General features: G+C 39.0%; 1 protein-coding gene across 4 annotated transcripts in view; it reads right to left on the reverse strand.

Moving 5' to 3' along the window:
• The window catches only part of LOC149028341 (uncharacterized), an 82,006-nt gene that overhangs the window by 50,213 nt on the left and 6,864 nt on the right, over window positions 1–24,929 (reverse strand). For all 4 annotated transcript variants that reach the window (XM_089135949.1, XM_089135946.1, XM_089135942.1 and 1 more), the window contains 2 exons: window positions 18,534–18,649; window positions 4,301–4,370 (listed from right to left, as the gene is read on the reverse strand). In XM_089135949.1, the coding sequence (XP_088992075.1) occupies window positions 4,301–4,370; window positions 18,534–18,629 (166 nt within the window). In that variant the 5' untranslated portion in view covers window positions 18,630–18,649. The remainder of the gene's footprint in view (window positions 1–4,300; window positions 4,371–18,533; window positions 18,650–24,929) is intronic.

Below are 24,929 nucleotides of genomic sequence, written 5' to 3' on the forward strand. Positions count from 1 at the left end.
AGAAAGCTGCAGGTCCAACTCATCCCTACTGCTTTGTTTACCTTGTTTCTTTTGTTTCTTGACCATCAAAGGTCCTCTTCAGGCTCCATTCAAGAGAAGACCTACAGACTCATTATTCCATCAAACCAGCCCTTGGCTTTACCTTATGATTATGAGAAGCATGGAATCAATTTGCTTTAAAAAAATATGACCATGACTAACACACACCCAAACCAAGGGAGAGGGAAAAGTGAGAACAAGAGGAAGTGTCCAGCCAAAAAAAAAAAAACCCAAAAAAAGGAAAGAAATTCCGTACCTTTCAAACCATCTACCTACAGCGATATCCTTGGCATGGTTGTTACCGCATATAAGCAAGCAAGGCATCCAAGGGGTGGAAAGAAACTACGCAGTACCAAGCAAGGTGACAAGGCATTGCAAAGCACCTGGACGGCTAGGCGACGCCCTGACAACTATGATCCTTGACCCCTTTTCTTCCAGCAGCATCTTCGCTTCCTCCAAATACTTTATGGTTCCAGCCACTAAGTATCATCTACCAGTTTTCTTTATTTCCTTCTCTAGTTCTCCATTGCTATCCTTCTTCTGCTCAGGCTACTTTCACCATTCCAGCCAGTAAGCATGATGTTGCTGGCTCACTTATGATGTTTCTTAATAGGGAAAATTACATATAGACCCCTGTGTTTATAACCAATTACATCTACTACCCATAGAAAAAAAATCAATTACAGATGCCCCCCTACTGTTAAGAATTGAAAGCTATAAATGGGCAGTTCTGCTGAAGTAGTAAGGAGGCATTTGTAATTGATTTTTTTCAGGGGTAGTAGATGTAATTGATTGCAAACACAAGGGGTCTATATGTAATTTGCCCTTCTTAATATAGTTATAGATTTGCAGGGTCCAACTAGAAGCCAGTATGTGTTATAAACTGTAAGCTCGTCTATGTCAAAACCAGGGAGAATGGGATGCAGCCTGAGTCAAGTTTTCCTAAGGCTGTGCAAGTCTAGGTCTGAGGTCAATTGAAAGCTAGAATAGGGAAAGCTAGTGTCTATGGTTTGACAATTAGAAGAAGAATGTGGTTTTAGCATGACTCAACTTACTGTTTATTGAAGAACAGCAACTTGAAGGTTTGTAGATATCCTTGTAGTTGCAAGAAACTACAGCAACTTGAAGGAGAACATCAAGGAATTGAATATACCAGCATTGGGATGCTTGAAGAATTTGCTGGAAGGCAACCAGAAGGGGAATTATCATAGCAAAGCAATGCTCAAAATAAACACTTCATCAACTTGTGGGTGCACCTGAGCAATTACATCCATATTTATTCAGCATAACTGACATAACTTTCAAACTAGGACTCACATGTAAACTGGGATTCCTGACACTCACAAATCCCAATTAAACTACAACTCCAAACCTGACTTAAATAAAGGACTAACTCAGAATTCCTGTGTTATGCCACACGATTCCTAGTGCTGAGCCATGTGGAATCCCCCATGCTTAATTGAGCTGGTGTAAGGAGGAATCCCTACATCTCAGGCTGGTTTTAGACAGCCAAATTGCATCACCTTTTCTACTCTAGCAGTCTTGTTTTAGTCCAGCAATATCTTCCAGCCCGGTATGCTTTTTTCTTCTTTTCATTTGACAGTCTTCTTTTCTTCAAAATTCTCCTTCAGTTCTCCAGCTTTCACTTCTCTTTGTTTTTCTTCTCCTCCTTATCCTCCCCAGATCCTTCTTCCTAAAAATAAAATTTTAAAAAATGATAAATAATTGAGAACCTTTTATGCCGTTGCTGGCTTCTCTTTCTTTGTTTGATCGTTAGTACTTATTAATTAGTATGTGTACAAGTATACAATGAATATGAAGAATCTAAAATACAAATACCTAGTAGAATAAATACTTACATATTTTAACTGGAATACCAACCTTTTTCTTTATGAAACTTTTTAAGCTATGGTATTAATATATTGATTCTTGTTTATGGATGAACACTGCAGTATGTTATGAAGTCATGAAGTTTCTGGGTATACGGTGGAGAGAAGAGATCAAACAAGGGGTAGGGATTTCCAAACAGAAAATAAGAGAGGGAATGAGAAGGGGGGGATGGGATAGGCTGAAAGATACCTGGGTGAGAGCTTCGTAATCACTTGATTAATATGACAGTGATGATGCCGAAGGTGTTCTTTCAGCCACGGCAAAAGTCTAGGTTTAATTTCACTCTAGAACCTTAGAACCTTTTTCAATCTTGGACCTTCCTTCACCAAGTTGAAGAAAACCAGAGCGGCAGCAACAAAATTCAAAGGGATACTCGAAAACAGAAGCTTATTAATCATATGATCGAGAGGTGCCTTCCCCTTCAAGTGAGGCACTTTTTATGCATGAAAAGCTGGGTCCAAATCTGATTTGGACTCCCAGCAGTACTCTAACTGAAAAATGAATATGTTATCTACTCTAGGAAGTAAAAATACCAGTACAAATAAGTCTTTGTAGTCAGAACTATACATTGGTCAGTCCTAGGCCACTTTCTGAGTAAAAACGGGTTATTAATAATGCCCTCAAAGTGGACAGACAACAATTCTGCCACTGCCCATCAAACTAGGTGCTGGGCAGCAACCTTTGGGGCTTCCCTTGGCCTTCCACTCAGTGTTGGAGGGCTTGGATCCTGCATCACTCCATATCCTTCCAATTAGTGGAAATTTACCAGCATGGCAGGCCCAGAATACATCAAATAGATACTTCTTTTTACCATTTACAGGCATCAATGAACAACCTTGTTTCATTGGTTTCCCTTTTCTCATTAATTCATTATGTCGCAAATAACCTAGTTTCTAGATATGAGTGAGTATTGGGACTTTCGTCCTATACAAGTCTCTCTGCTCTAACAAAACATTATGGTGAACCATGTCTATATCACTCAACCCTACTGACACACCCTATGTACTCAATTGAATAAGAGGCAAAGATATACAGCACAAGTCAACTCCAAGACTATGATGAATTCCAGTATGGCCTATGGTGTGATCTCTGAAAGGGGATCCCTATGAATTTGAACCAATAATCTCAAAATCCTTTGATTGGAACAGATGGGTAGCATTGGATTCATATGGCATAGTTTTGGACAGGTTAGAGGGTTAGGATACGGGGCATATGGGTAGATTTGAGAGAAGTCTCTGACTCTCTTGGGGGATTATTGATATGAAATGGGATGAAACTTGGATTCCATCTAGGTTAATGATCAAGTAGCTGTTCACCAAGTTTCATCAGTTTTAGGATGAGGGATTTTAAGTAATAACATATCAAAATATTGGAGGGGAAAGACTGTCAAAGACAAGAAATTGGCAGATCTGGAGAATAGCTGATGGTCTGGGGCTGCAACAGGGGTAAGATTATGAAATATTGGCTTTAGTTTGAGGGGAATGTGAAGGCTGGTTGTTAAGATATGAGGGTTCTTGATATGGGGTGAAGAGAAGGGATCAAACCAGGTGTAACGGATATCCAAACAAAATTTAAAGCGGGAATGGGTTAGGCAGCCAGTATACCTGGATAGGGGCTCTGTAGATGCTAGAATTCAAGTTGTGTGGTGTCGAAAGCTGTCTGTTCAGCCACAGCAAGAGTCTATGCTTGATCTCACCTTAGAAACTAAGGAGTTTCTTCAACCTTGGATCTTCAATGACCAAATTGAACAAAACTATTTTTCAGCAAACAAAAGAGAGTACTCAAATAGAAAAGCTTTATTAGTCATCTGAAAGTTGGATGCCTTCTCCATCAAATGAATGGGCTTATTTATGTATGATATGCTTGAGTCCTAATCTGATTTGGACTCCAAGGTCCAAGCTAGACTCTAACTGGAAATAGACACTATCCATCCTAGACTAGAAAATAGAAATACTAATAGGACCTGTAGATGGACTTGGACCCCACAACATGGGTCACTTTATGACTTTAAAATTTATATTAAAAAAATTACTAATATATCTTTAAAGTGGGCAGAAATATATTCTGCTACTAACTATCGAATTAAAAACTGAAATAAAAACTAATAATGCTGCTGGCCTTCCATTTGGTCCTGGAGGCTTGGATCCTGCAATGCACTTAATTTGATTAGGATGTCCTGATCATAAACAATACCAGGTATCTTCATAAAGTCAAACTGCAGCAAAAGTAAGTGCGTGAAGGAAAAAGGGGAAAATTTGTCCCTTCCTGCCATTGTTAACTAAGAGAAGACATATCATACAGGGATAGGAATATCTCCAACAGTTTGAAAAACCAAAAAAGAAAAAGAAAAAAAATAAATAAATAACCTTACTTTCATCTGGGAAGTCGAAAAAATTTAAGGCATAGCTAAGCTGCCCTTTTCTCCAGCCAGTATCCATAATCTGATAAAAATGAATAGAAAGTTGTATCAGGATCAAAAGAATGAGGAGAAAAACAGATGGTTACCTTTCTTAAATCCCTGATAAACAGTAAACCATATAAAAATATTTATTTAACTTAGTAAGAGGGGGGGGGATGTAGAACCCCCAAATCAGAAATTTAAAAAGTAAAAAAAACAATAAAAAAAAAGAAGCATATACAGGGAAATTTTGTATCACTGCCTTGAATAAACAGACTATCTACTCAAACTCCCCTGTCAGAAGTTCTAACTCTATTTCCCCTGAAAAGGGTTGACCCTTACCTCTTCTTCTCCCTTGTAGCTTTGAAATGGCCAAATTAGCCCCCAATAAACTGGTTCTCATGAGTTTTCATATTTGATTATATTTCTTATTTATAATTAATATTATTGTTTAATTCTTCTTCTTCGTCCATGGAATACAACGAATCATGGATGGTCCACCCCTCTCCTCTTAGGGCCACCCCACCCAGCTGCAAAGCCCAGAAGAATAGTTAGATTTAATAGTCATACTCATACCCCTCCCCTTCCAACCAATCAGTCTCCAAATTGACTCAATCCATCCTCTTAGCCAGGAACTCAGTTTTTGGAGGAGAATCAAGCACTTAGGGAAGATTTCCCGCTTTACTACACAGTGGAGAGCTTACTGGAAGCAGAAAGGGGATTTCATTACAAAATTGAATTGAATTAGGAAGTTCCAAATCTATAGTGTGGACAGTTTTAAGTACCAAGATTGGGACCAGGAAGTAGGGTAGGGACCAGCACTTTTTGACAAACCCCATCTTCTTTAGGTTCTTCAATAGAGTTCCTGCTACAAGAATTTTCCGCAAACCAAAAATCATTAGTTGTGCTGGCTACTACTAGCCCTGTGGCAGTGGCCTCAAATGCTTTGAAATAGATTAGAAAAAGAAACCCGAGTGATCCAACTTGAAGAAAACTTGGAGTTTCAGTTAAAAAATTTAAATTTGTTGTGGTTCAGAGATCTTGCCAGCCAATAAGAAGCAGACAATTGGAATACAGGAAGAAGTCAATTCAACTCCAATGAGAAAAATGACATGGTTGTGTTGCAAACATGCATGTAGAACACAGAGGCCAGATGATGTAGCCTCAAACAAAAGAGGCCAACACAAAGATCTTTGTTGAGAACCAGCTCAATGGGGCAAATTTGGTTAGGTTCAGGTAGGTTCAGTTATGGTTTATGGGATGTGTTTCATGGGTAACCACAAAAGAAGTGTTTATGATTAACGAAATAATAATAGCATGTGATTAGACGAGCTGGGAATAGACACCTAGGAAGACACTTTGGGAAGAATGTTTAAAATGGGTAGGAAGACACTCTGGGAAGAATGTTTAAAATGGGTAAGGGGAAAGTCTTGACAGGAGGTGATATGGAATAAAATCTTAGACTTAGCGGTGTATGGTCTACAAGTGGTAGAATGGGCTCAAAATTTGCAGGGGATGTGGATAACGATAAAGGGATATGATCATCCAAGTTCAGTTGGATTTGGATGGCGAAATTGGAGGAAATGGAGTCTCTTGTTTTAAGGGTTTAAGAAGTCCAAAAATTCATGATCTTTCCTTCCAGGTTTATAGGGCTAAAATAATCAGAATGGTGTCGGGTCTGGATCAAGTCTCAAAGGGTACGCTGGTGGAGTTATGTATGAAGTTTGGCTAATTTTGGGTAGTGAATTGAGAGAAGCTCCTAACAAAAAGAATAAAAAAGGACAAAGACAAAGTTCCTGCTGTAGATGAGCACACAACTTGTTGATGCAGCCTAGGTAGAGATCCGACCAACTTTTTGACGAGAAATCAAGCCAAAACACCAAAACCAACAAGGGGGAAGGAGGTTTGAGAAAGATCGAGATCAAGATAAAGGAATCATCTCAAGCGAGATGGGTATTTATAAAGACTGGATTGAACCAAGATCTCACAAGATACAAGATCTTAGGTCGACCGAGATGTTGCATTTTTTCGTATCGTCTCGATTCGCATGAGATCTTGTCTTGCAGGCTTAGAAAAATGAGATCTCGTGAGACCTCGAACTATGCTTCCTTGGCAACGGCAATTACAAGGAGAAGAAATATTTCTTATCAATGGCTCTCTCTGACTAAATAGCGGTTCAAATGCAAGAAGAGATTGTGCTTCAGGTGTGACGGCCCTATTCTAGAAACCATGTGTGCCCTAACAAGCAACTTCTTGTTATGTTGTTAAATACATAAATGTAGAAGAGACCATAGATTCTAATGATGATGAGTTGCGATGAAGCACGAAGAACCATCAAAGGAGGAGGCGAAACTTTCCAGCCATTCTCTTGTTGGAATCTATTCACATTAGACCTTGAAGTTGTCAAAGGTGATCCATGGGAATGGCATGGTTTTGGTCGACTGTGGAGCACCGGACAACTTCTTGCAACGTGTTTTGACAAAGAAGATGGGGCTAAATGTGCAAGAAAAGGGATTAAAGGTAATGTTGAGCAACAGGCTGAGCCTTCTAGGGCAGGGTGTTTGTCGAGATGTGTTGATCGAACTTGGCGGTGCAATTTTAACTCTAAACTCACTACTGTTCAACTTGGAAATTATTGGTGTCATCTTGGGCATTAAATAGCTATTCAAGCTGGGACTGGGAAAAGTCCAGAGTAACCGGAAACAACAAATATGAGTTTTGAAGGGGACGGGAAACACGCCAAATTACAAGAAGAACCATCTCTATTTCGCAAGGAGACTACAATACATGGATTGTGGAGAATGATGCAACTCAGGGGGGATATTGGCTACAGCTGCTAGCACTTGAACAACTGAAGGCACAGAGCTCTATCTATCCACCATCAGGACAATTGTTGCCTAAGTTTCAGCACCTTTCCATTGAACCAGTGGCTTACCACCATAACGGGCCATTGATTACCGCATTAGGCTAGCTCATGGTAGCAACCCGCTAAATATTAGACCCTATCGCCACCCTCATGTGTAAAAAAATCAAGTGGAGAAATTGGTGAGAGAGATGTTGCGCGCAGGAATTATCAACCAAGCATAAGTCCATTTTCAAGTCCAGTGTTGCAAGTAGGAAAGAAAGACAATGGCTGGAGAATTTGTGTAGACTATCAGCCATTGAACAAAATCACAATTCCTGATAAATTTTCAATTCCCGCCATTAATGAGCTTTTGGATGAGTTGAGTGGTGCGAAACTATTTAGCAAGCTAGACATCAAGGCTGGATATCGCCAAATCAAGGTGGCTGAAAAGGAGATTGAAAAGACAGTTTTTAGAACACAAATAGACATTACGAGTTTCTCGTAATTCTGTTCAACTGGTCCAAAGCCCCAGAGACTTTTCAGGCATTGATGAATGAGGTATTTCAAAAATACTTGCAGAAATCTATACCTGTTTTTTTATTGGTGTTCAGTAGGTCCCAAGAAGAGCATGTGAACCATTTGCGAGTTGCCTTCTTTATGTTAGCACAACATCAGCTGGTTGATAACAGGAAAAAAAAAATGCCCATTTGGAGAGTCAGAGCTGGACCATCTAGGCCACATAATCTCTGCCAAGGGGGCGGCAGCCGATCCACAAAAGATAAAAGAGCATGCTCAAATGGCTAGTTTCAAATTTTTGAAGGCCTTGAGTGGATTTTTGGTGCTGGCTGGGTATTACAGGAAGTCCATAAATGACAATGGGAAGGTGACTGCACCATTCACTCAGTTACTAAAGAAGGATGCCTTTATTTGGGAAGACAAAACCATGGGAGCCTTCTAAACCCTCAAGTAGGCCATGACAACAGTGCTGGTTCTTGTGATGCCTGATTACAACAAGGAATTCCTGGTCGAGATCGATGCCTCAGTACTTAGTTTAGGGGCAGTACTTATACAGGATGGGCACCCCATAGCTTAATAGAGCCAGGCTTTCTTCCCTCATGCTCAAGCCAAATCTGTATATAAGAAGGAGCTGATGGCGATCATTCTTACCGTAACAAAGTGGAGACATTATTTACTTGGTTGCTGATTCAAAGTTAGAATGGACCAACGTAATTTGAAGCACCTATTGGAGCAAAGGTGGTGGCTATGGGTCGACAGAAACTAGAGATGTAATTGTTGGGCTATAACTTTGAAAATATCTACAAATCAGATACCAATAACAAAACTACAAACGCCTTATCATGACAGTGGTCACAGTCAAAATTCAGTTGGGAGCACTCACGACCAACATTTGGCAGAAAGGAGAGCAGTTGATTGAAGAAGTTAACAACTATCACCAATATCGGGTCATCATCAAGACTTATTACGGGGCTCACTAGACCACCCAAAGTAACTGCTACACAATGGGGTTTTTACTACGACGAGGGGTTAGTAGTACCAGAAGACTCTCCCCTGATTACCACGCTACTAACCAAATTCCACTCCACCCAATATGGAGGACATTTAGGTTTTCTCAGAACCTACAGTACAGTGGCTGCAGTGTATTCGGCTGGCATTTACAAAAAATAATAATAAATAAACCATAAGTTCTTGGATGCTTGAGATACTTGCCGCCTTGCCGGCATAGCAAACATCAATAAATGAGTCCAGCGCGACTTATTCAGCCATTCCATCCCTGAGCAAGTTTGGCAAGATATCAACATGGATTTCATTGGTGGACTGCCAAAAACCAAGGGGGTTATACCATACTAGATGTGGTGGACAAGTTGACTAAGTATGGACAATTTGTAGCCTTTTCCCATCCCTATACAGCCAAAGACATTGATTTAAAATTCAGCAAAGAAGTTATCAAGCTACAAGGTTCACCCTGCTCTATAGTCTCCTATCAACATCGACTTTTCTCAAGTAGCAACCTCCAATAATGGATGGCTAGACTGAGGTGGTTAGCACGTGTTTGGAAATTTATTTGCGACACTTATATGGCCGACAACCCAGGGACTGGCCCAGTTGGCTCGCATAGGCCGAGTATTGGTACAATACCACCTACCAGGGTTCTACAAAGATGACTCCTTTTCAGGCCGTTTACAAGTGAATCTCCATCCTTACTTTGTTCGGATGGGCACCCTACAATGTAACCCAGGGTCTAGGTTAACCTCCAAGACCTTTCGTTAATTAAAACCAGCAAATAAATGAGCTCTCGATAAGGTTGGGTTATCTATGAGAGGGTTAAGGTTAGGGTTATCTATGAGGGGATTTGGGATGGTTTTGGGGTGATTTGGAGAAAGTAATGGATTATTCAAGAAAAGAGAAAGACCCCTAGGTGGGATGGATTTGTTTGGAATATTATACCTTGGGTATGGGGAAGTTTAGGGAGGTTTAAGGTTTTATGGGATGGTTTTGGTGAAGAAAATGGGTAAATTTTAAGTTAACAGAATTTGGCTGGGTTGGAGAAAATCGTATCTTGGTTATTGGAGGGTTAGGGAAGCTACAATTTTAACAAAACCTAGTGGGGAATGCTTTGGGAAACTTCGAGTCTTAACCAAATGGGATGGGAACAATTGGGGAGATTAGGGTTTCACCCAACTAAGATGAGATAGGGAAATGAAGGACTGAATCAGATGGATGGGATGAATTAGGCTTTTAACAATTAGGAATGCGGTGGAAAGGGTCTGAGAGGCTTGCGGTTCGGGGAGAAAGGGGTAGGGAAGTTTGCAGCTAGGTTCTTGGGTCAACTTTGATTATTCTTGAGGATTTCTTGAATTTTCTCTCCTACTTGATCTTTCCTTTTCTTTTCTTTCTTCTTCTACTTTCATTTCTTTTCTTTTCTTTTCTTTCTGCTTTGTTTTCTTTCTTTCCTTTTCTTTCTTTCCTTTTCTTTCGGCTTTCTTTTCTTTCTTTCTTTCTATTCCACCACAAGAATCAGAGAAGCGGGAAAAGGAAGGAAAGGTAAGGGGAATGGGGCTGGGGAGGTGGTCCAGGTGGATGGATCAAGAAAGATGGAAGGGAGGTTACAGCCCTATGGAAAAGAGGAGGGGGAGGGGAGGGTTACGTAAGGTCTTAAGGGGGTAGGGGAAGGGCTGGTTTACACTTACTTGGATGGGAGAACTTTACGCTGCTTGATGCTTGAGTATAGCTGCTGTTGTAGGCTTGAAGGTGATGAACGTGATGAAGGAGATGAAGAATTGCAGGAATTATTCACACACAGCCATGGGATTCTCCTAGGAACCCATGACTCCACTCTTTCCTTCAATTCTGATTTCTTTTCAATAACTGAAGACTGATTTCATTACTAACTCAATGAGCTATTTTTAACCTTACAATCAAAGCAATTAGACTAAGACACCAGGAAACTCATCCATAAAAGATTCCCCTTACCAAAGAAGGACTCAACTAATTAATAACAAAAGGACTCTTAAAAGACACCGTAATTGGACACGTACATAAGAAATCTTGAAGGAATCCAATTAATAACTCTGAGGAGGAGTCCTACTTGAGAATTGGACTCGAACTCAAGATTCTTACTGGCACTCTGTCATAAGACTCATAACTCACAAATAACCAATCCAAATAAAAATAAATAAAGATAGATCCACATCCCCTAGATTGAGGGGGTTCCAACCAGAAGCCTTTTGAGCCCCAAAAGGACTGGGGAAATGACCAAAATACCCCAGGGTATTTGGCCAGCTTTGGATTGGACCATTGGGGTCTGGGTTTTAGGCCCAATTATAGGGGGAACCCAACTCTGTTCACATCACTCTACCAAGGTTGATGAGGTTGTTTCGTAGCTTCAAGAGTGAGATAAAGCATTTGATTAATTGAGAACCAACTTGCTGGTAGATCAGGACCGGATGTGACACTCTGCAAACCAGCATAGGCTAGATGTTTCTTATAATGTTGGCAATGTAGACTTCCTCAAGTTACAGCCCACTACTTTAAGAAACTTTCTAGTAGGCCAAGTGAGAAGCTCAGTCCTCGGTTTTGTGACCCCTAACAATTCTTTAAAGGATAGGACCTGATGTAATCATTTTCAGCGGCAGCATCGGGCCTACGGTTTGCTCCCCCAAACCCCACATCCCCTAATCCCACTAAGGGCATTTTAATCATTTTTTGAAAAATTTTGTTGAGTCAAAGTTAGGGTCTCAATGGGTCCATCATCTTAGTAGGACCCCAAACCCATTTTTATTTTTGCACTTGAGTCATTATTTTACAAGTTATTGAAAAGTCCTTGTTAGAGTAGGATTCCTAACGTGTGAGTGAGTTCTCTAGCATTGTCCTACTTCTCGTGGTGATTCGACACCTATTCCTAGATTCCAAATTGGACCCTCCTAGAGTGAGATATGATAAAATCCTTGTTTGAGTTAAGAGTCTTTTGTCAAGTAAGACTCATACTCAGAATTGGGTTGCAAGTTGAAATCCATGTTGGGTTCCTTGGATGAGTCCTAGTGTGTTTTCTTATAGAGGCTACAAATAAGCCTTCACTCTTTGTAATTGACAAGTTGATTTGAATTAATAAAATTGAGATCAAGTTTGGAGGCAAGTTAAGAAGTTGTGGGCTCCTAGAGGGGGCTTGCAGCACTTCAAAAGTGATTAAAATTTGTAGTTTTTCTTCAACTTCAACAAGTTTCTTCAACTCCAGCAGCTCTATTCCATCCCCAACTCCTTTCTTACCCCCACACACCCATCCCCATCCCCACTTCTCTCCCTTTCAAACCATAGATTCACAACCCCCTTCATCCCCACCTTCCCTCTTAGGATCGCACCCTTCCCTAGACACTATTCCTACTGCTAGTCTCCCCACCACACCTTCCTCTATCAGGTTTTGAAAACACCCGCACTTCATTTTCAACCTCTAGAAACTTTAAACCCTAGTTTTACTAAAACTCCTATAATTTCCAAACTCCTTAACCAAACTTTAAAGTTTAAACCCTTTTAGGATTAGCTTCTCCAACATCCAATCTTAACTTCCCCTTCAACCCCAACCCCAGCCACCATCTCAAGAGCATAGTTCGAAACTTTGCCCATTCCGCTGAAATACCGGCAAAATTTTGTAATTTTTTTCTTTTGACCCCATGTTTCAGTGAGTTTTGGGGTAATTTTGGCCCAGTTTTCGCTGTCTTGCCTAATTTGAGGCCAATAAACACAATGAGACTGTTATTTTTGCCTAAGACCCAACCCAAAGTGGTGCTCTTGATCAGCACATACCCTAGTGTATGCAAGCAAAAAAGTCTGGGAACATGAATTTTAACAAATGTAAAACTATTATTTACATGCCCATCCATGCTAAAAAAATAATAATAATCCACTTTGCAAAGAAAAAATTCGACATTGTGAGTTTGTAGATCGGCCCACGGTGTTAAACGTATGTTATTTCTATGTGGTAGGTATAGCTCAAGCTTCAAACTTTGTTGCGAGGACCTTCCTCCAAATGCGGTCCAACAATCGGACTCGAGAGCAAAAATAGCATGGCACACACCTCTGTCAAAATTTCGACGAAATGCACCTTAAATAGGTGAAATGGTCGAAATATCTCATGAAAGATTTCAACCGTCAATAAAATCACTTCCAAAATCTCAGTGAGACATTGCACTTTTTCATTTTAGGGCCCATTTTGTTTCGATACTTTCCGAGATTTTGCCAAAATCTCACAAAATTTATTTACAATGCTCAAGAGTCACACTCCAAGTAGAAAAGGTAATTTAGAAACCCTTAACCTATAGAACCAAATCTGAACATATAAAATAACTACACCATAAACCCTAGCCTAGCCGAACCCTAAATTCCTTTAAAACTAATCCTAATTGCAATTTCAGATATGAAACTATAATTACAGCAGCGTTTCAACCTCTAAAACATAAAACCTTAAAGTCCCCTAGCCCGGCCAAAAACTATTCTGGCCCAAACATAGCCCTACCACCTATCCTTCGTTGCAAAAGACCTATATTTAAGGCATATATAACCCTAAAAGGCTGCTGATTCTAAGGGAAGAGGATCCTGGAGTGAGCTTGACTTTAGGGCAATATTCCAACAACTAAACCCTTAGAATTTGATTCACATCAGGATTTGTCACCTACAAACTGCAACTGCCTGCCACCTCCCAAGTCCCAAGTTCACCCAGTCTTTCATGTATCCCGGTTCCCAACTAAAGAAGGTTATTGGACAAAGTATTCAGTCACAGCCACTGTCAACCTACTTAGCTAAAGATTGGAAGCTGACTCTTACACCAGAATAGCTGTTAGCATACTGCTATTTTGACAAGAAATGCTACAGGTTTTATGGAAGCACTTGCTACAATGTGAAAGATACTTGGGAATGCTACCATAAACTGAATCAGCAGTTTCCTAACTTTCACCTTGAGGACAAGGTGAAATTCAAGGGTGGAGGTGTTGATGGGCCACTGGTTACACGAGTCTATACTAATCAAGCCAGGTCAGGTGCTGGTTGTTACGTCAGCAGATGAAAGAATAAAAGGGACATGTAAAGAGCAAAGAGGGACGCAGTTATGCAATTCAGTTATGGGTCTCATAGAAGCTGATTTGAGGGAGAGAGGAGACTCGACCAGTCAAGGAAGAAGGGAGTTTTTGGGGAGATAGCAGGGCAGCTGCGGGGGAGTGCTGAACTCTAAGTAATCCAGATCTTTTTTGTTATTTTTTTATTTTAATTTTTCTGCTGTTGGGAATCCAATTGTGCTACAAGTGAGACCTTATCAACTTCTTATGTAAGGCTATTAAGTAAACCCCAATCGATTAGAATCCACAGCAGTTTAAATTATTAATGGCCTATGTGGAAGAATGCCAATCGGTTCGCTTGGATATTCGGTTCGGTTTCAGTTCGGTCCTAAGCAATGGTAGTACAATCCAAACCCAATCCGAGACCCAAGTCAGTTCTACAATTGGATCCATGTCCGAACTGACTCGGTTGCGATTCCAGTTCGGCTCATTGGTTCTAAATATGGTTCTAATTCGATTCGTTCAACTTAGTTACTATATGGTTTGGTAAACAAGCTCTTGCTTAATTTTAAATCTCAACATCTATTGATTTTGCCAACTAATGGAAACAAAAAACAATAATCCCAACTATTTGTATAAAAAATATCCCCAAGCCATTTTTAAGTAGGATCTTAGGTATAAATTACATGAAAAAGTAGATTTAACCGATGTTTTTATTAAAAAAAAATCTTTTTCAAAATAGAAGATAAAGAGATGAATTGAAGTGATAGAACTTCAAAAGTAAGCTTCTAAAATTAAAGGTAAAGATAAAAATAAAATTAAAAGAGGCCACTGCTAATTATACTTCTTTAACTACAAGATGCGTTTAAATTTTAATTACTTCGATGGATAGTGGCCTTTGTTAAAATTATAAAGGGTAACTCTAATTTGGATCCCTTGAGGTTGATCCAAGACATTTTTAACCCAAAAAATTGATATCTTCCATTTGCCTCCCCTATAGTATCCAAAAAAACTAATTAAGGAAACATTGACTTTTTTTGACCAAAATGCCCTTATGCATTTTCAATTCTTTTCTTTCCCTCCCTAATCACACAACTAATTGTCAGATTAGCAACACATATACAAATTTCAACCGACGATCCCAATAAAAAAAAATTTAAATTTAAAAAAAAATAAAGAAATTGAGGCATGCTCGTAATTATAATATTCTTTTACATCCAAGGGCTTCTTAGATTTTAAATTTATAGAATCAAGCCCTTTGGCTGAAAGCCTAAAATTAGATGGAAGCGTAACAGTTCTTGTCTAGCTTGAGGGGAAAACCTTAATTATAGAAATCATGTCATTTGCATGGTGGTGTGCTCAAGATGGGGGACTAGCCGGTCTTAGTCTGAGGAATCAAGAGGTTGTAGATGGTTACAACTTACAACCTTATTTGTTCATTTCAAGCTTCATTGTAATCTCCCTTAGGCCCCCAACAATAAAGATCAGCACAGACGGGTTGACAGCTTGCACTCTTAGGCTTGGCTTGGCTTGGCTTGGCAGATAGTCACTACTCCCATTTGTGAAGATGAGTGCCAACAAGATAGCTATGAGAAAGAGAGAGAGAGAGAGAGTATTTAATTTGAAGAGGAAGATTGTTCTTTCTAATAACAAAATAAAATTAGTTTTGTGTAAAAGATTGGTAGTTGATTTAGTAAATGGCCATCATGTCATCCTATCATTCTCTTTCTTGACGACATGCTCCATGGAATAGTCTATCATCGATGTTTGTTTCTACAAGCTTCATTTTTCAAAGATAGGGAAAGAATTAAGAAAGTTTCATCCTACCCTGCAAATACAATTTTAACGGCAACGAATATGAACCTATTAGTTCTCTACGGAGCAGGAATTGACTACTCTTTGTTCTTGACTTTCATATAATTTTGGCTTGATTTATAATTTTGACATGATTCTATTATTAGGGCTTTTCGCTTCAGACGAAACAGTAACTACAGCCAAAAAGTCCTAATCTAGTTCTACAAAACGAGAATGTAAAATGCAAATCTGTAAAATTAGGGTTTTTTCCCCTCAGGCAAGGCAAAATGGATTAAGCTTCCATCTAGTTTCAGCCAAAGGGCTTGACTCTTTAAATTTAAAATCTACAAAACCCTTGAATGTTGATAGAACCCTCCTATCTAGACTGATACTGAATCACTTGAAATAAGAATTACAGCAAGAGACTAAGGATAGACCTGGTTTTTATGGTGCCGGTCACCCCCTACAGCATTCACACAATGCTGCCCTCGGCCAAAGGCTGCCCAAAACCTTACACGCCATAACCGATCCTTTTCCTGACATGTGTCCCTACTTTTATAACCCCTACTCAGCAGTTGGCTGATAAACCCACTCTCTCTTTCTCTCTCTCCTCCACATAGCTTCCTCTCAGGGTCCAAGGCCCTAACATTTAAAAATATATATTATAATTACAAAAAATACCTCCACTTATTTTATCGAGATCGTTGGATTTGAAATTTATACATATAATGCTAGTCTGACAGTCAGTCGTGATTTTTTTTTTTAAAAAATCTGAAAATGTATAAGGGTATTTTGGTCATAAAAAATCAATGTGTCCTCAATTGGTTCTTTGGATACAATGGGGGAGGCAAATGCAAGATATAATTTTAGGGTTAAAAATGACTTGGGTCAAACCTCAGGGGTCCAAATAAAAATTACCCAATTATAAAAGCTTAAGAGTTTAAAATGGCAATAAATTCGGTTGTTCAGTTCAGTTTCGGTTAGAACCAGCGGTTTTAGCCTCTAAAATGACTCCAAACCAAATCCAATTAGATTGGTTGATCCAAATCCAACATGATTTAATTTGGTACAGTCCAGTTCACTTATTCAGCTTGGATTTGGATTGGGTATTTTGGTTTTGGTTACAAATTGACACCCTTACCTATGTGTTTGTTGCTCTCAAAGAATAATATGCACCAGCAGTGGTCAGGTATCTCAGGTGCACAAGTGAAAGGGTCTCTAGTGAAGTCAAGCTGAAATTCCTATATGCCTATGGATTTAGCCTGCCTATATCCACCACCATCTCAGCTCACCACAAAACTTTTCTTCCAAGTACTTGGTAAGCCAGCAATTCCCCATCCCCTTTCCATCTTACCTTTCTATTTATTCTTCTTGAGCTTTGAATTCCCTTAAGACACCCAAGTTTCCAAGACAGATCTAGACCAATCTGACCATTGGAATTGACTCAAACTTGGAGGAACCTTTCTCCCATATTAAGTCTACATTCCCCCAACTTACAGCTCCACCCAAATCCTCTAAACCCATTAAACATAGGAGTCCTACTAGGATTCAAAGTCACACAAAATTTAGAACTCTCCAACCAGACATCAGATTTAGTCAATTTACACACCATATCCTCTTTAGAACTTGCATACAACAACAACAACAACAATAAGCCTTGTCCCAACTAAATGGGGTCGGCTACATGGATTCTTGCCCTCCAATCAGTTCTGTTTGAGGCCATGCTAGATACAAGGCCTAAGCTATACATATCCTTTCTCACCACTTCTCCTAAGGTTATCTTAGATCTACCCCTAGCTCTTCTAGTTCCTTCAATATGGATTATATCACTTCTCTGTACAAGGGCATTTATAGGTCTCCGTTGAACGTGGTCGTGCCACCTCAAACAACTTTCTCGAAGCTTATCACTTATGGGAGCAATTCCCAGACCGACTCTAATATGATCATTTCTTATCTTATCCATCCTAGTTTTGCCACTCATCCATTTTAGCATCTTCATTTCTGCTACGCTGAGTTTATCTATATGATTCTTTTTAACAGCCCAACACTCTGCACCGTACATCATAGCTGGTCAAACAACGATCCTATAAAATTTTCCTTTAAGCTTTAATGAAATACACCAATCACATAAGACCCCGGACGCACCTTTCCACTTCATCCACCCTATTTTAATTCTTTGGGAAACCTCATCCTCTAAATCACCTCTTTTACTTATGATTGAACTTAGGTACCTAAAACAATCACTTTGAGGAATCTCTTTATCGTCAAGTATCACCACCCCATCATCTGCCCGATCATGACTAAAGCTACAAACTAGATATTCTGTCTTCGATCTACTAAGTTTAAAGCCTTTTGATTCCAAAGGTACTCTCCATGATTCTAATTTAGAACTTGCATACCAATCCCTTAAAGTTTTATTCATATCCAACCACTGGAAAAATTCCCAAAATACCCCTCTATAGTCTAGTTCAAAAATCTGGTTCTGGGCTGATTCTTTAAAGATCGTGGAAGACTGACCCTCATCCAATTGAGGCTACATCATAAATCCATGCAATCAAAGGGCCAATACAATAACCCAAATCTAAACTTACTCCTAAGAAAAGAAGCCCAATTTGGTGATGAATCTCCATTACTACCCTGTGACTTCTGCTGAATCTGCTAGTTGTGAATGTAATCTTCAAGCTGTATCTTTATGTTGTACTTGGTTGAGTAGTGAAAAGCGCACGCAATGGAGAAATTGACATCTTCTGGATTATTTTCAGCAAAGAATAAGTCATACTTTAAATTCAAACAAGCAACAGCGGGATACTATTTTAAGCCTATATTATCATAGAGCTAGATTGATTCGGCATATGTATCATACTACCATATTGATAAAATTTAAACAAGCAACAGTGGATACGATTTTAAGCATATTTATCAAAGAGCTAGATTGATTTGGCATCTATATCATACTACCAAGTCATCAATAACTCATCCCATATGTAGAGATTAAATAGCATACCTTGCATCGGAACCATGCTCCACGAAAGCCTACAACAAATGACTTGGCCTCTGCATGTTGGCCAATCTGAAAAGGCAGTTTACCTTCAGTGCCCATTTGATGCAAGAGATGTACACCTGAAGGATAATCATGTCCAAATTTCAAAACAGAACATCCCAAGAAAAATCAAATTCCTTCAGGAGAGGGACAAATGACTGGATGACATTTAAAAAGTAAACAACAACAGCAGTCTATCACCAACAGTAACACTTCCCATTCAAAAATAGCCACATCCCACGAAACCTTAACCTGTTCATTACTTACCTGTAAATTTGGAATCATGAACCCTTCAAAATAGACTATGCACATTCCACTGTCTAAGCATAAAATATAAATACGGTACCCAACAAAAGCACAACTTTCACTCCCAAAATTTATAGCGTCTCCAAACAAAAACGTCAAAAGCACCCCAATGGCCCAACTACAAGTAATGAACTCAAAATTGCTGCAAAAAGCTCATTTCATGTTGCCTCTTCTAGAGGCAACAGCACTATTGGCCCACAACCCCCTTCAAAGAAAAGCCAAATATTTCCAAAGCCTGAACCACAATCATGAGACAAATCTATTGTATTGTTGTCATAAGCCCAAAGAACCAAGGTGACAGGTGCCAGCAAACTGCAGGCCCAAGCAAAGGCAAAGGTATGCCTGACTCTCAGCTTACTCAAATAAAGGGGGCTCATCCCTTGCTTGGTTCTCGCTTGGTCCGACTCGTAATTCTTTCTTTAATTACCATTTTTCCCAACATCTTAAGCCAGTTTCAGAACAATAGGGTGACAAGGTAGAGAATTCCCAATTACAGTTGAGTTATATCAAGGATCAGCTTTAAAGTCCATATTTATTTGCACTTATAATGGATGAATTAACCAAGGACATCCAAGACAAGGTTCCTTGGTGTATGCTTTTTGCTGATGATATTATGTTGAAGGATGAGACACAAGTGGACTCATACCAAGTTAAAATCATGGAGAGCAACTTTGGAATCAAAAGGCTTTAAACTAATTAAAATGAAAACAAAATATCTAGTATTTAACTTTAGTCATGATCTAGCGGATGATAAGGTTGTGAAACTTGATGTTAAGGAGATTTACCAAAACAGTTGTTTTAGCCTTTTAGGTACCTTGGTTCAATCATAAATTTTTTTTAAAAAAATTATATAAAAGATGATGTTTCCCAAAGAATTAAAATAGGGTGGATAAAATGGAGAGGTGTGTCCGGGGCCTTTTGTGATTGACGTATTCATTTAAAACTCAAAGGAAAATTTTATAGAACCATCCTTTTATCAGCTATGATGTATGGTGCAGAGTGTAGGGCTGTTAAAAAGCATCATATGATAAACTAACTTAGTATAGTTGAAATGAGAATGTTAAGATGGATGAGTGACAAAACTATGAAGTATAAGATAAGGAATGACCATATTAAAGTTGGTCTAGGAGTAGATCCTATAAGTTATAAACTACGAGAAAGCCGTCTAAGGTGGCACAGCCACGTTCAACGAAGGCCTGTAAATGCCCCGGTACAAAGAAGTGATATAATCTATCTTGAAAGAATTAGAAGAGCTAGAAGCCACCAAAGCTAACTTAAATGAAGTTTTGAGAAAGGATGTGCATAGCTTAAGCCTTTTATCCAGCATGACCTCAAAGTGATATAATCCAAATTGAAAGAATTAGAAGAGCTAAAGGCCACCAAAGCTAACCTTAAATGAAGTGTTGATAAAGGATGTGCATAGCTTAAGCCTTGTATCCAGCATGGCCTCAAAAAGAGCAAAATTGAAAGGCAAGAATCCATGTAACCAACCCCATTTAGTTGGGACAAGGCTTCTTGTTGTTGTTATTGTTGTTGTTGTTGTTGCAACTTAAGCCAATACCATGCATGACTGCCAATTATGGATATTTTCTCCCAGCAAATATTCTTCTTCCCCTATTTAACCCTTCTTTCATGGTTTCAACTTTCAACAGACCTCCCATCCCAATCCCAATAACAAAAACAAACCTTTAACCCCTTTGCCTCATCTAGGTGCCTTAGACTTGGGGCGTCCCACCTGACCTTGTCCCTTAGGCTACGTTTGTTTGCAAAGGTGGGGTGGGGGAAAAAATGTGGGCCCCATGTGTAATGGGTTAAGGGAGAAGGAAAGGAAATGAAGGGATTTTGTGGAAAAGTGGTAATTGTGGGTCCCACTTTTTGGTTTTCCACACTTTTCCACAAAGTCCCACATATTTTGTGGAGTTTTGAAAAGGCATGGTGTGGGAAAGTTAGCTTGCCACCTCACCAGACAAGTTTCCTTAATTTAAGGAAGCTTGTCCCTAACTTTCCCACCTCAAGCAACCAAATAAACTACAGTTTTAGGATTTAATGTAAAAGTATGCTTTTTCAAAAAATTTCCCACCCCACCTTTATTCTAGCAAACAAACGCAGCCTTAGGCAAAGCATCGATAACTATGATCTATCATGAAGAACTTAAAGACAGAGCAGAACATAGTATGCTGCCATGCTGAAGCTGTTAAGGTTCCATATCCTTACAGTATTCTTTACACAGGCATCTTGTTCAGTACTTCAGTAATGCTAGATTTTATTCTTATGGAAATCCTGGATACGTTAATCCCCATAAGAGGATCATAAAAGTGAATCTAATGAGTTGAGATTGTATCCAAAAAAATTAGCAACCAGGATTAAAGATTAGAATTTGAACCTTACTCATTCAGATCTGTAACAGTGGCCCATAAATAGACAAACAGTTAAGCAGAAATTAGAATTAGCTCTAATCAGGTAATCCTTATATAGTTAATGGGATCTTAGGGCTACCTTACTTGTACCATGAAAAATGATGAACACTCTGCTAGAGTTTCGAGCACAGAGAACATCTTGGTCATGTAAACCCTGCAATTTAAGATGACATCCTACCATGGATGTTATTTCTTGGACAACATAAATATTAACTTAATTTTTAGACATAATCTTCTGATGTCTAGTCAATGCTTGATTCTCTCAGCTTCCAGGTACATATTTCTTCTTACCAACAAGGTCATCCAACAGTCAAAGGGATTGTAAGGTTACTTAATCCTGGTGATATCCTAACCATTTGACATAGACACGTGCGTCACCACTAGAAGCATAGTGATGCAGAATTAAAGACATATTTAAGAAAGAAAAAGCCCATTGGGTTGAGCCCATCAAAGGCCTAAAGCTATCACCTAAATCAGCCCATGGCTTTCATGGACTAGGACTGTTTTAGTGGGTTAAGGCTAGCCCACATATGTTGAACTTCATAGTCTAGACCTAAGTCCAAGTCTAGTTTTTGAAAAGTCAATAAAAGGGGCTAGGGTTTGAAAACAAAAGAACTCATTGTCAAAGGAGTTATCCTTTGTCAAGAGTTAAGTAGTAGTTGAGTTATTAATAGGTACGTGGTGTTGCTAGTGGTTGGATGTTACCATTAATGTTTGTCTCTTTAGATTTAGAATGCTATATAAAGAAACTTATGTAAGAGGTGAAAATACAACTCATCTATTGAAATCAAATTGCTTTGTTAGCATTCCTTCTCTATGGAGACCCTTTTTGTTTGATCAAGGTAGGTTGGTGTTCGATCCAATCAACCCACCTTGTGGTGTGAAGCCCGGGTGTTATATTGTTATTTTCAATTCCCTCATATTGTCCTTTCAATTTCTTCATCATAGTTCTACCCTTGTTTTGAAGATCTATTTAGCCCGTTTTGTTATGCTATTACCCTAATAAAACCACTCTAGTTTCAACCCTCTTTCACATCTAAATTTTGTTTCATCTTAAGTCTATCAAATCTAAACTTGATTCCCTGTGAAATGTCCTATTTGGCTACTGTTTTGATCAATCAAATACAGTACTACATTACATAGCACAGGTAAGGAAGATGTCAATACAAGTGGGATGAGAAGCAGCCCGGTATGATGGAAGTTCCTAAAAAGCACCAAAGGCGAAAGTTAGATTGAGAACTTCCCAGGGCCAGATCTCAGTAACATCTCCCTTTTCGGTGATTCCTAAATGAGATAGCATACAAGTTAATATTCCGGATATGTTGTACTTTTTACTATTGCTGTATGCTTCCCACCCATACCTGCTTTCAGCATCTAGCCGAACAAAAAATTTTAAAAAAAAGTACCAACTCAGCAAGATCACATTCCAAAGTCAGTTTTTTGGCAGACCAAACTGAGCTCAGAAACTGAGATCTCAAACTACAGGGGAAATTAAACGTATATACAGCATATTTCTAGAAGACCTAGTAAGAGAACGATGAGGTCCAAAAGATCTAAAAGGTGATCTTACAAGATACCAAATTACCAAAATGAAGCTAGGAAAATTGTGGGGAAAGCAACAGCAAAGAAATACATTGATCTCTATCACAATTTGAATTTGAAGGATAGAGGAAAGCTTATCCATACGAAAAGGCCGTAACCAGTACACAAGGTTCCCATGCTTACCAAGGTTTGGAAATAAACATAGCCAATGTGAGAGAAAATGGCATAAACCCAGGTAGGAATTAACCTTTTCTGGGGTTGCTTATGGGCCCATAAAAGAAAGGAAACACCTAAATCCGAGGTTAAGTGGCACTACAGTGAAGTAGTCAAACAGTTATAAATGAGACAGCAAAGCTGCAAATTAATTGAAGTTAATTAGACAGAGAATGATGTAACCCAGGTTCTAGGGTTTAAAGACTTCGAAATCAAACCCTAAAATTGGGTTACCCTAAATCCTCTTCAATAGACTCAACAGCCAATAAAGGCTTAGAATACCCTATGGTTGAAGGGAATGGGATGGTTATGCGCAATTTTATCACTTATGATTTTGAAATTTTTAGGGTTTCTAGGGTTTTGGGAATTCAGCGAAATGGAGTTCCTTTGCAATAAGTATTGGGAAGAAAATATTTTCTTAGGGGAAAGGTTAGGCTAATGTTTTATGGTCAACTATATCAAAAGATATGAGAACCAAACCCATGGGAAATATTGGTTAAATTTCATGAGATCGAAAACTAGGGTCTATAGGAGTCTGAATGGGTTGAAACTTTGAGGTAATGTAGGTAATTGATATAATTTGGAGAGATATTGCTCAAAGTAATTTGATTCATAGGCCCCAATAGGGTATTTATAGTTAGTTAAGTCCCACTCTGAGTAGAAAAAGGAAATACAAAACAAATAGAAACAATAAACTAACTCTACACTTAATAGGAAACAAAATTCTATTCTAATTAGAAAAAACTCAGCCCATATTTTCAACACTCCCCCTCAAGTTGAGCATAGATATTTATCATGCCTAACTTTCCAATAGTACTATTGAATACTTTCGTGCTTAAGCTCTTTGTGAGCACATCAGCCCACTGCTCGTTTAAAGTAACCAAGGTGATATGAACCAACCTAGCCTCAACCTTCTCTTTGATGAAATGTTAGTCAATCTCCACATGCTTAGTCCTGTCATCTTGTACTAGGTTGTGAGCTATGTTGATTGTTGACTTACTATCTGAGTACAATTATATAGAAACCTCCAAATTCGTACCAACCTTCTGAAACAACCTTTCAGCCATAGTACCTCACAAATGCCCTGAGCAATAGCCCTAAACTCAGCTTACTTCTATAAGTCACAAGGTTACCTCCCACATACACACAATACCCAAAGATAGACCTCCTATCATCTGGACATCTTCCCCAATATGCATTTGTATAATGCCTCAATCTTCAAATGTCCATGAGCTGAAATTAAAATCCATTTTCCTGGAGTGGCCTTCAAGTACCTCAAGATCTGATATGTTGCATCCATGTGCGAGGAGTAAGGATCATGCATATACCGGCAAACAAGACTAACTGCAAATGTGATGTCAGGCCTAGTGTGAGATAGGTAAATCAATTTTCCCACTAATTTTTGATACCTTGTCTTGTCAACTGGTTCTCCTTCCTTTGCCTTCAAATGTAGTTTAGGCTCAATATGAGTCTCAACAGGCTTACATCCTAGCATCCCAGTTTCCTCAAGAAGATCCAATGTATACTTCCTCTGAGATAGAGACACATCACTGGCAGAATATGCCAACTCCAAACCTAGGAAATATATGAGTTTTCCCATGTCTTTGATCTCAAATTCGGTTCCCAAAAAAGTTTTCAATGCTGAAATCTCATCCTCGCTACTACGTGTGATTACAATATCATCCACATATACTAAAAGTACAGTAGTTTAAGAACCATCTCTTTTAATGAACAAAGTGTGGCTTGCATTGCTCTGCTTATATCCATTAGATATCATTGCCTTATGGAACCTTCCAAACCATGCTCTTGGAGATTGCTTTAACCCATATAGAGCCTTTTTTAACTAGCACACTTTCCCATGTGTCTCAGCAGTAGAATACCC

The sequence above is a fragment of the Hakea prostrata genome, chromosome 1 (genome assembly GCF_041222555.1).
Source record: "Hakea prostrata isolate BN-2017 chromosome 1, UWA_Hpros_2, whole genome shotgun sequence".
NCBI classification, from domain to species: Eukaryota; Viridiplantae; Streptophyta; class Magnoliopsida; order Proteales; family Proteaceae; genus Hakea; species Hakea prostrata.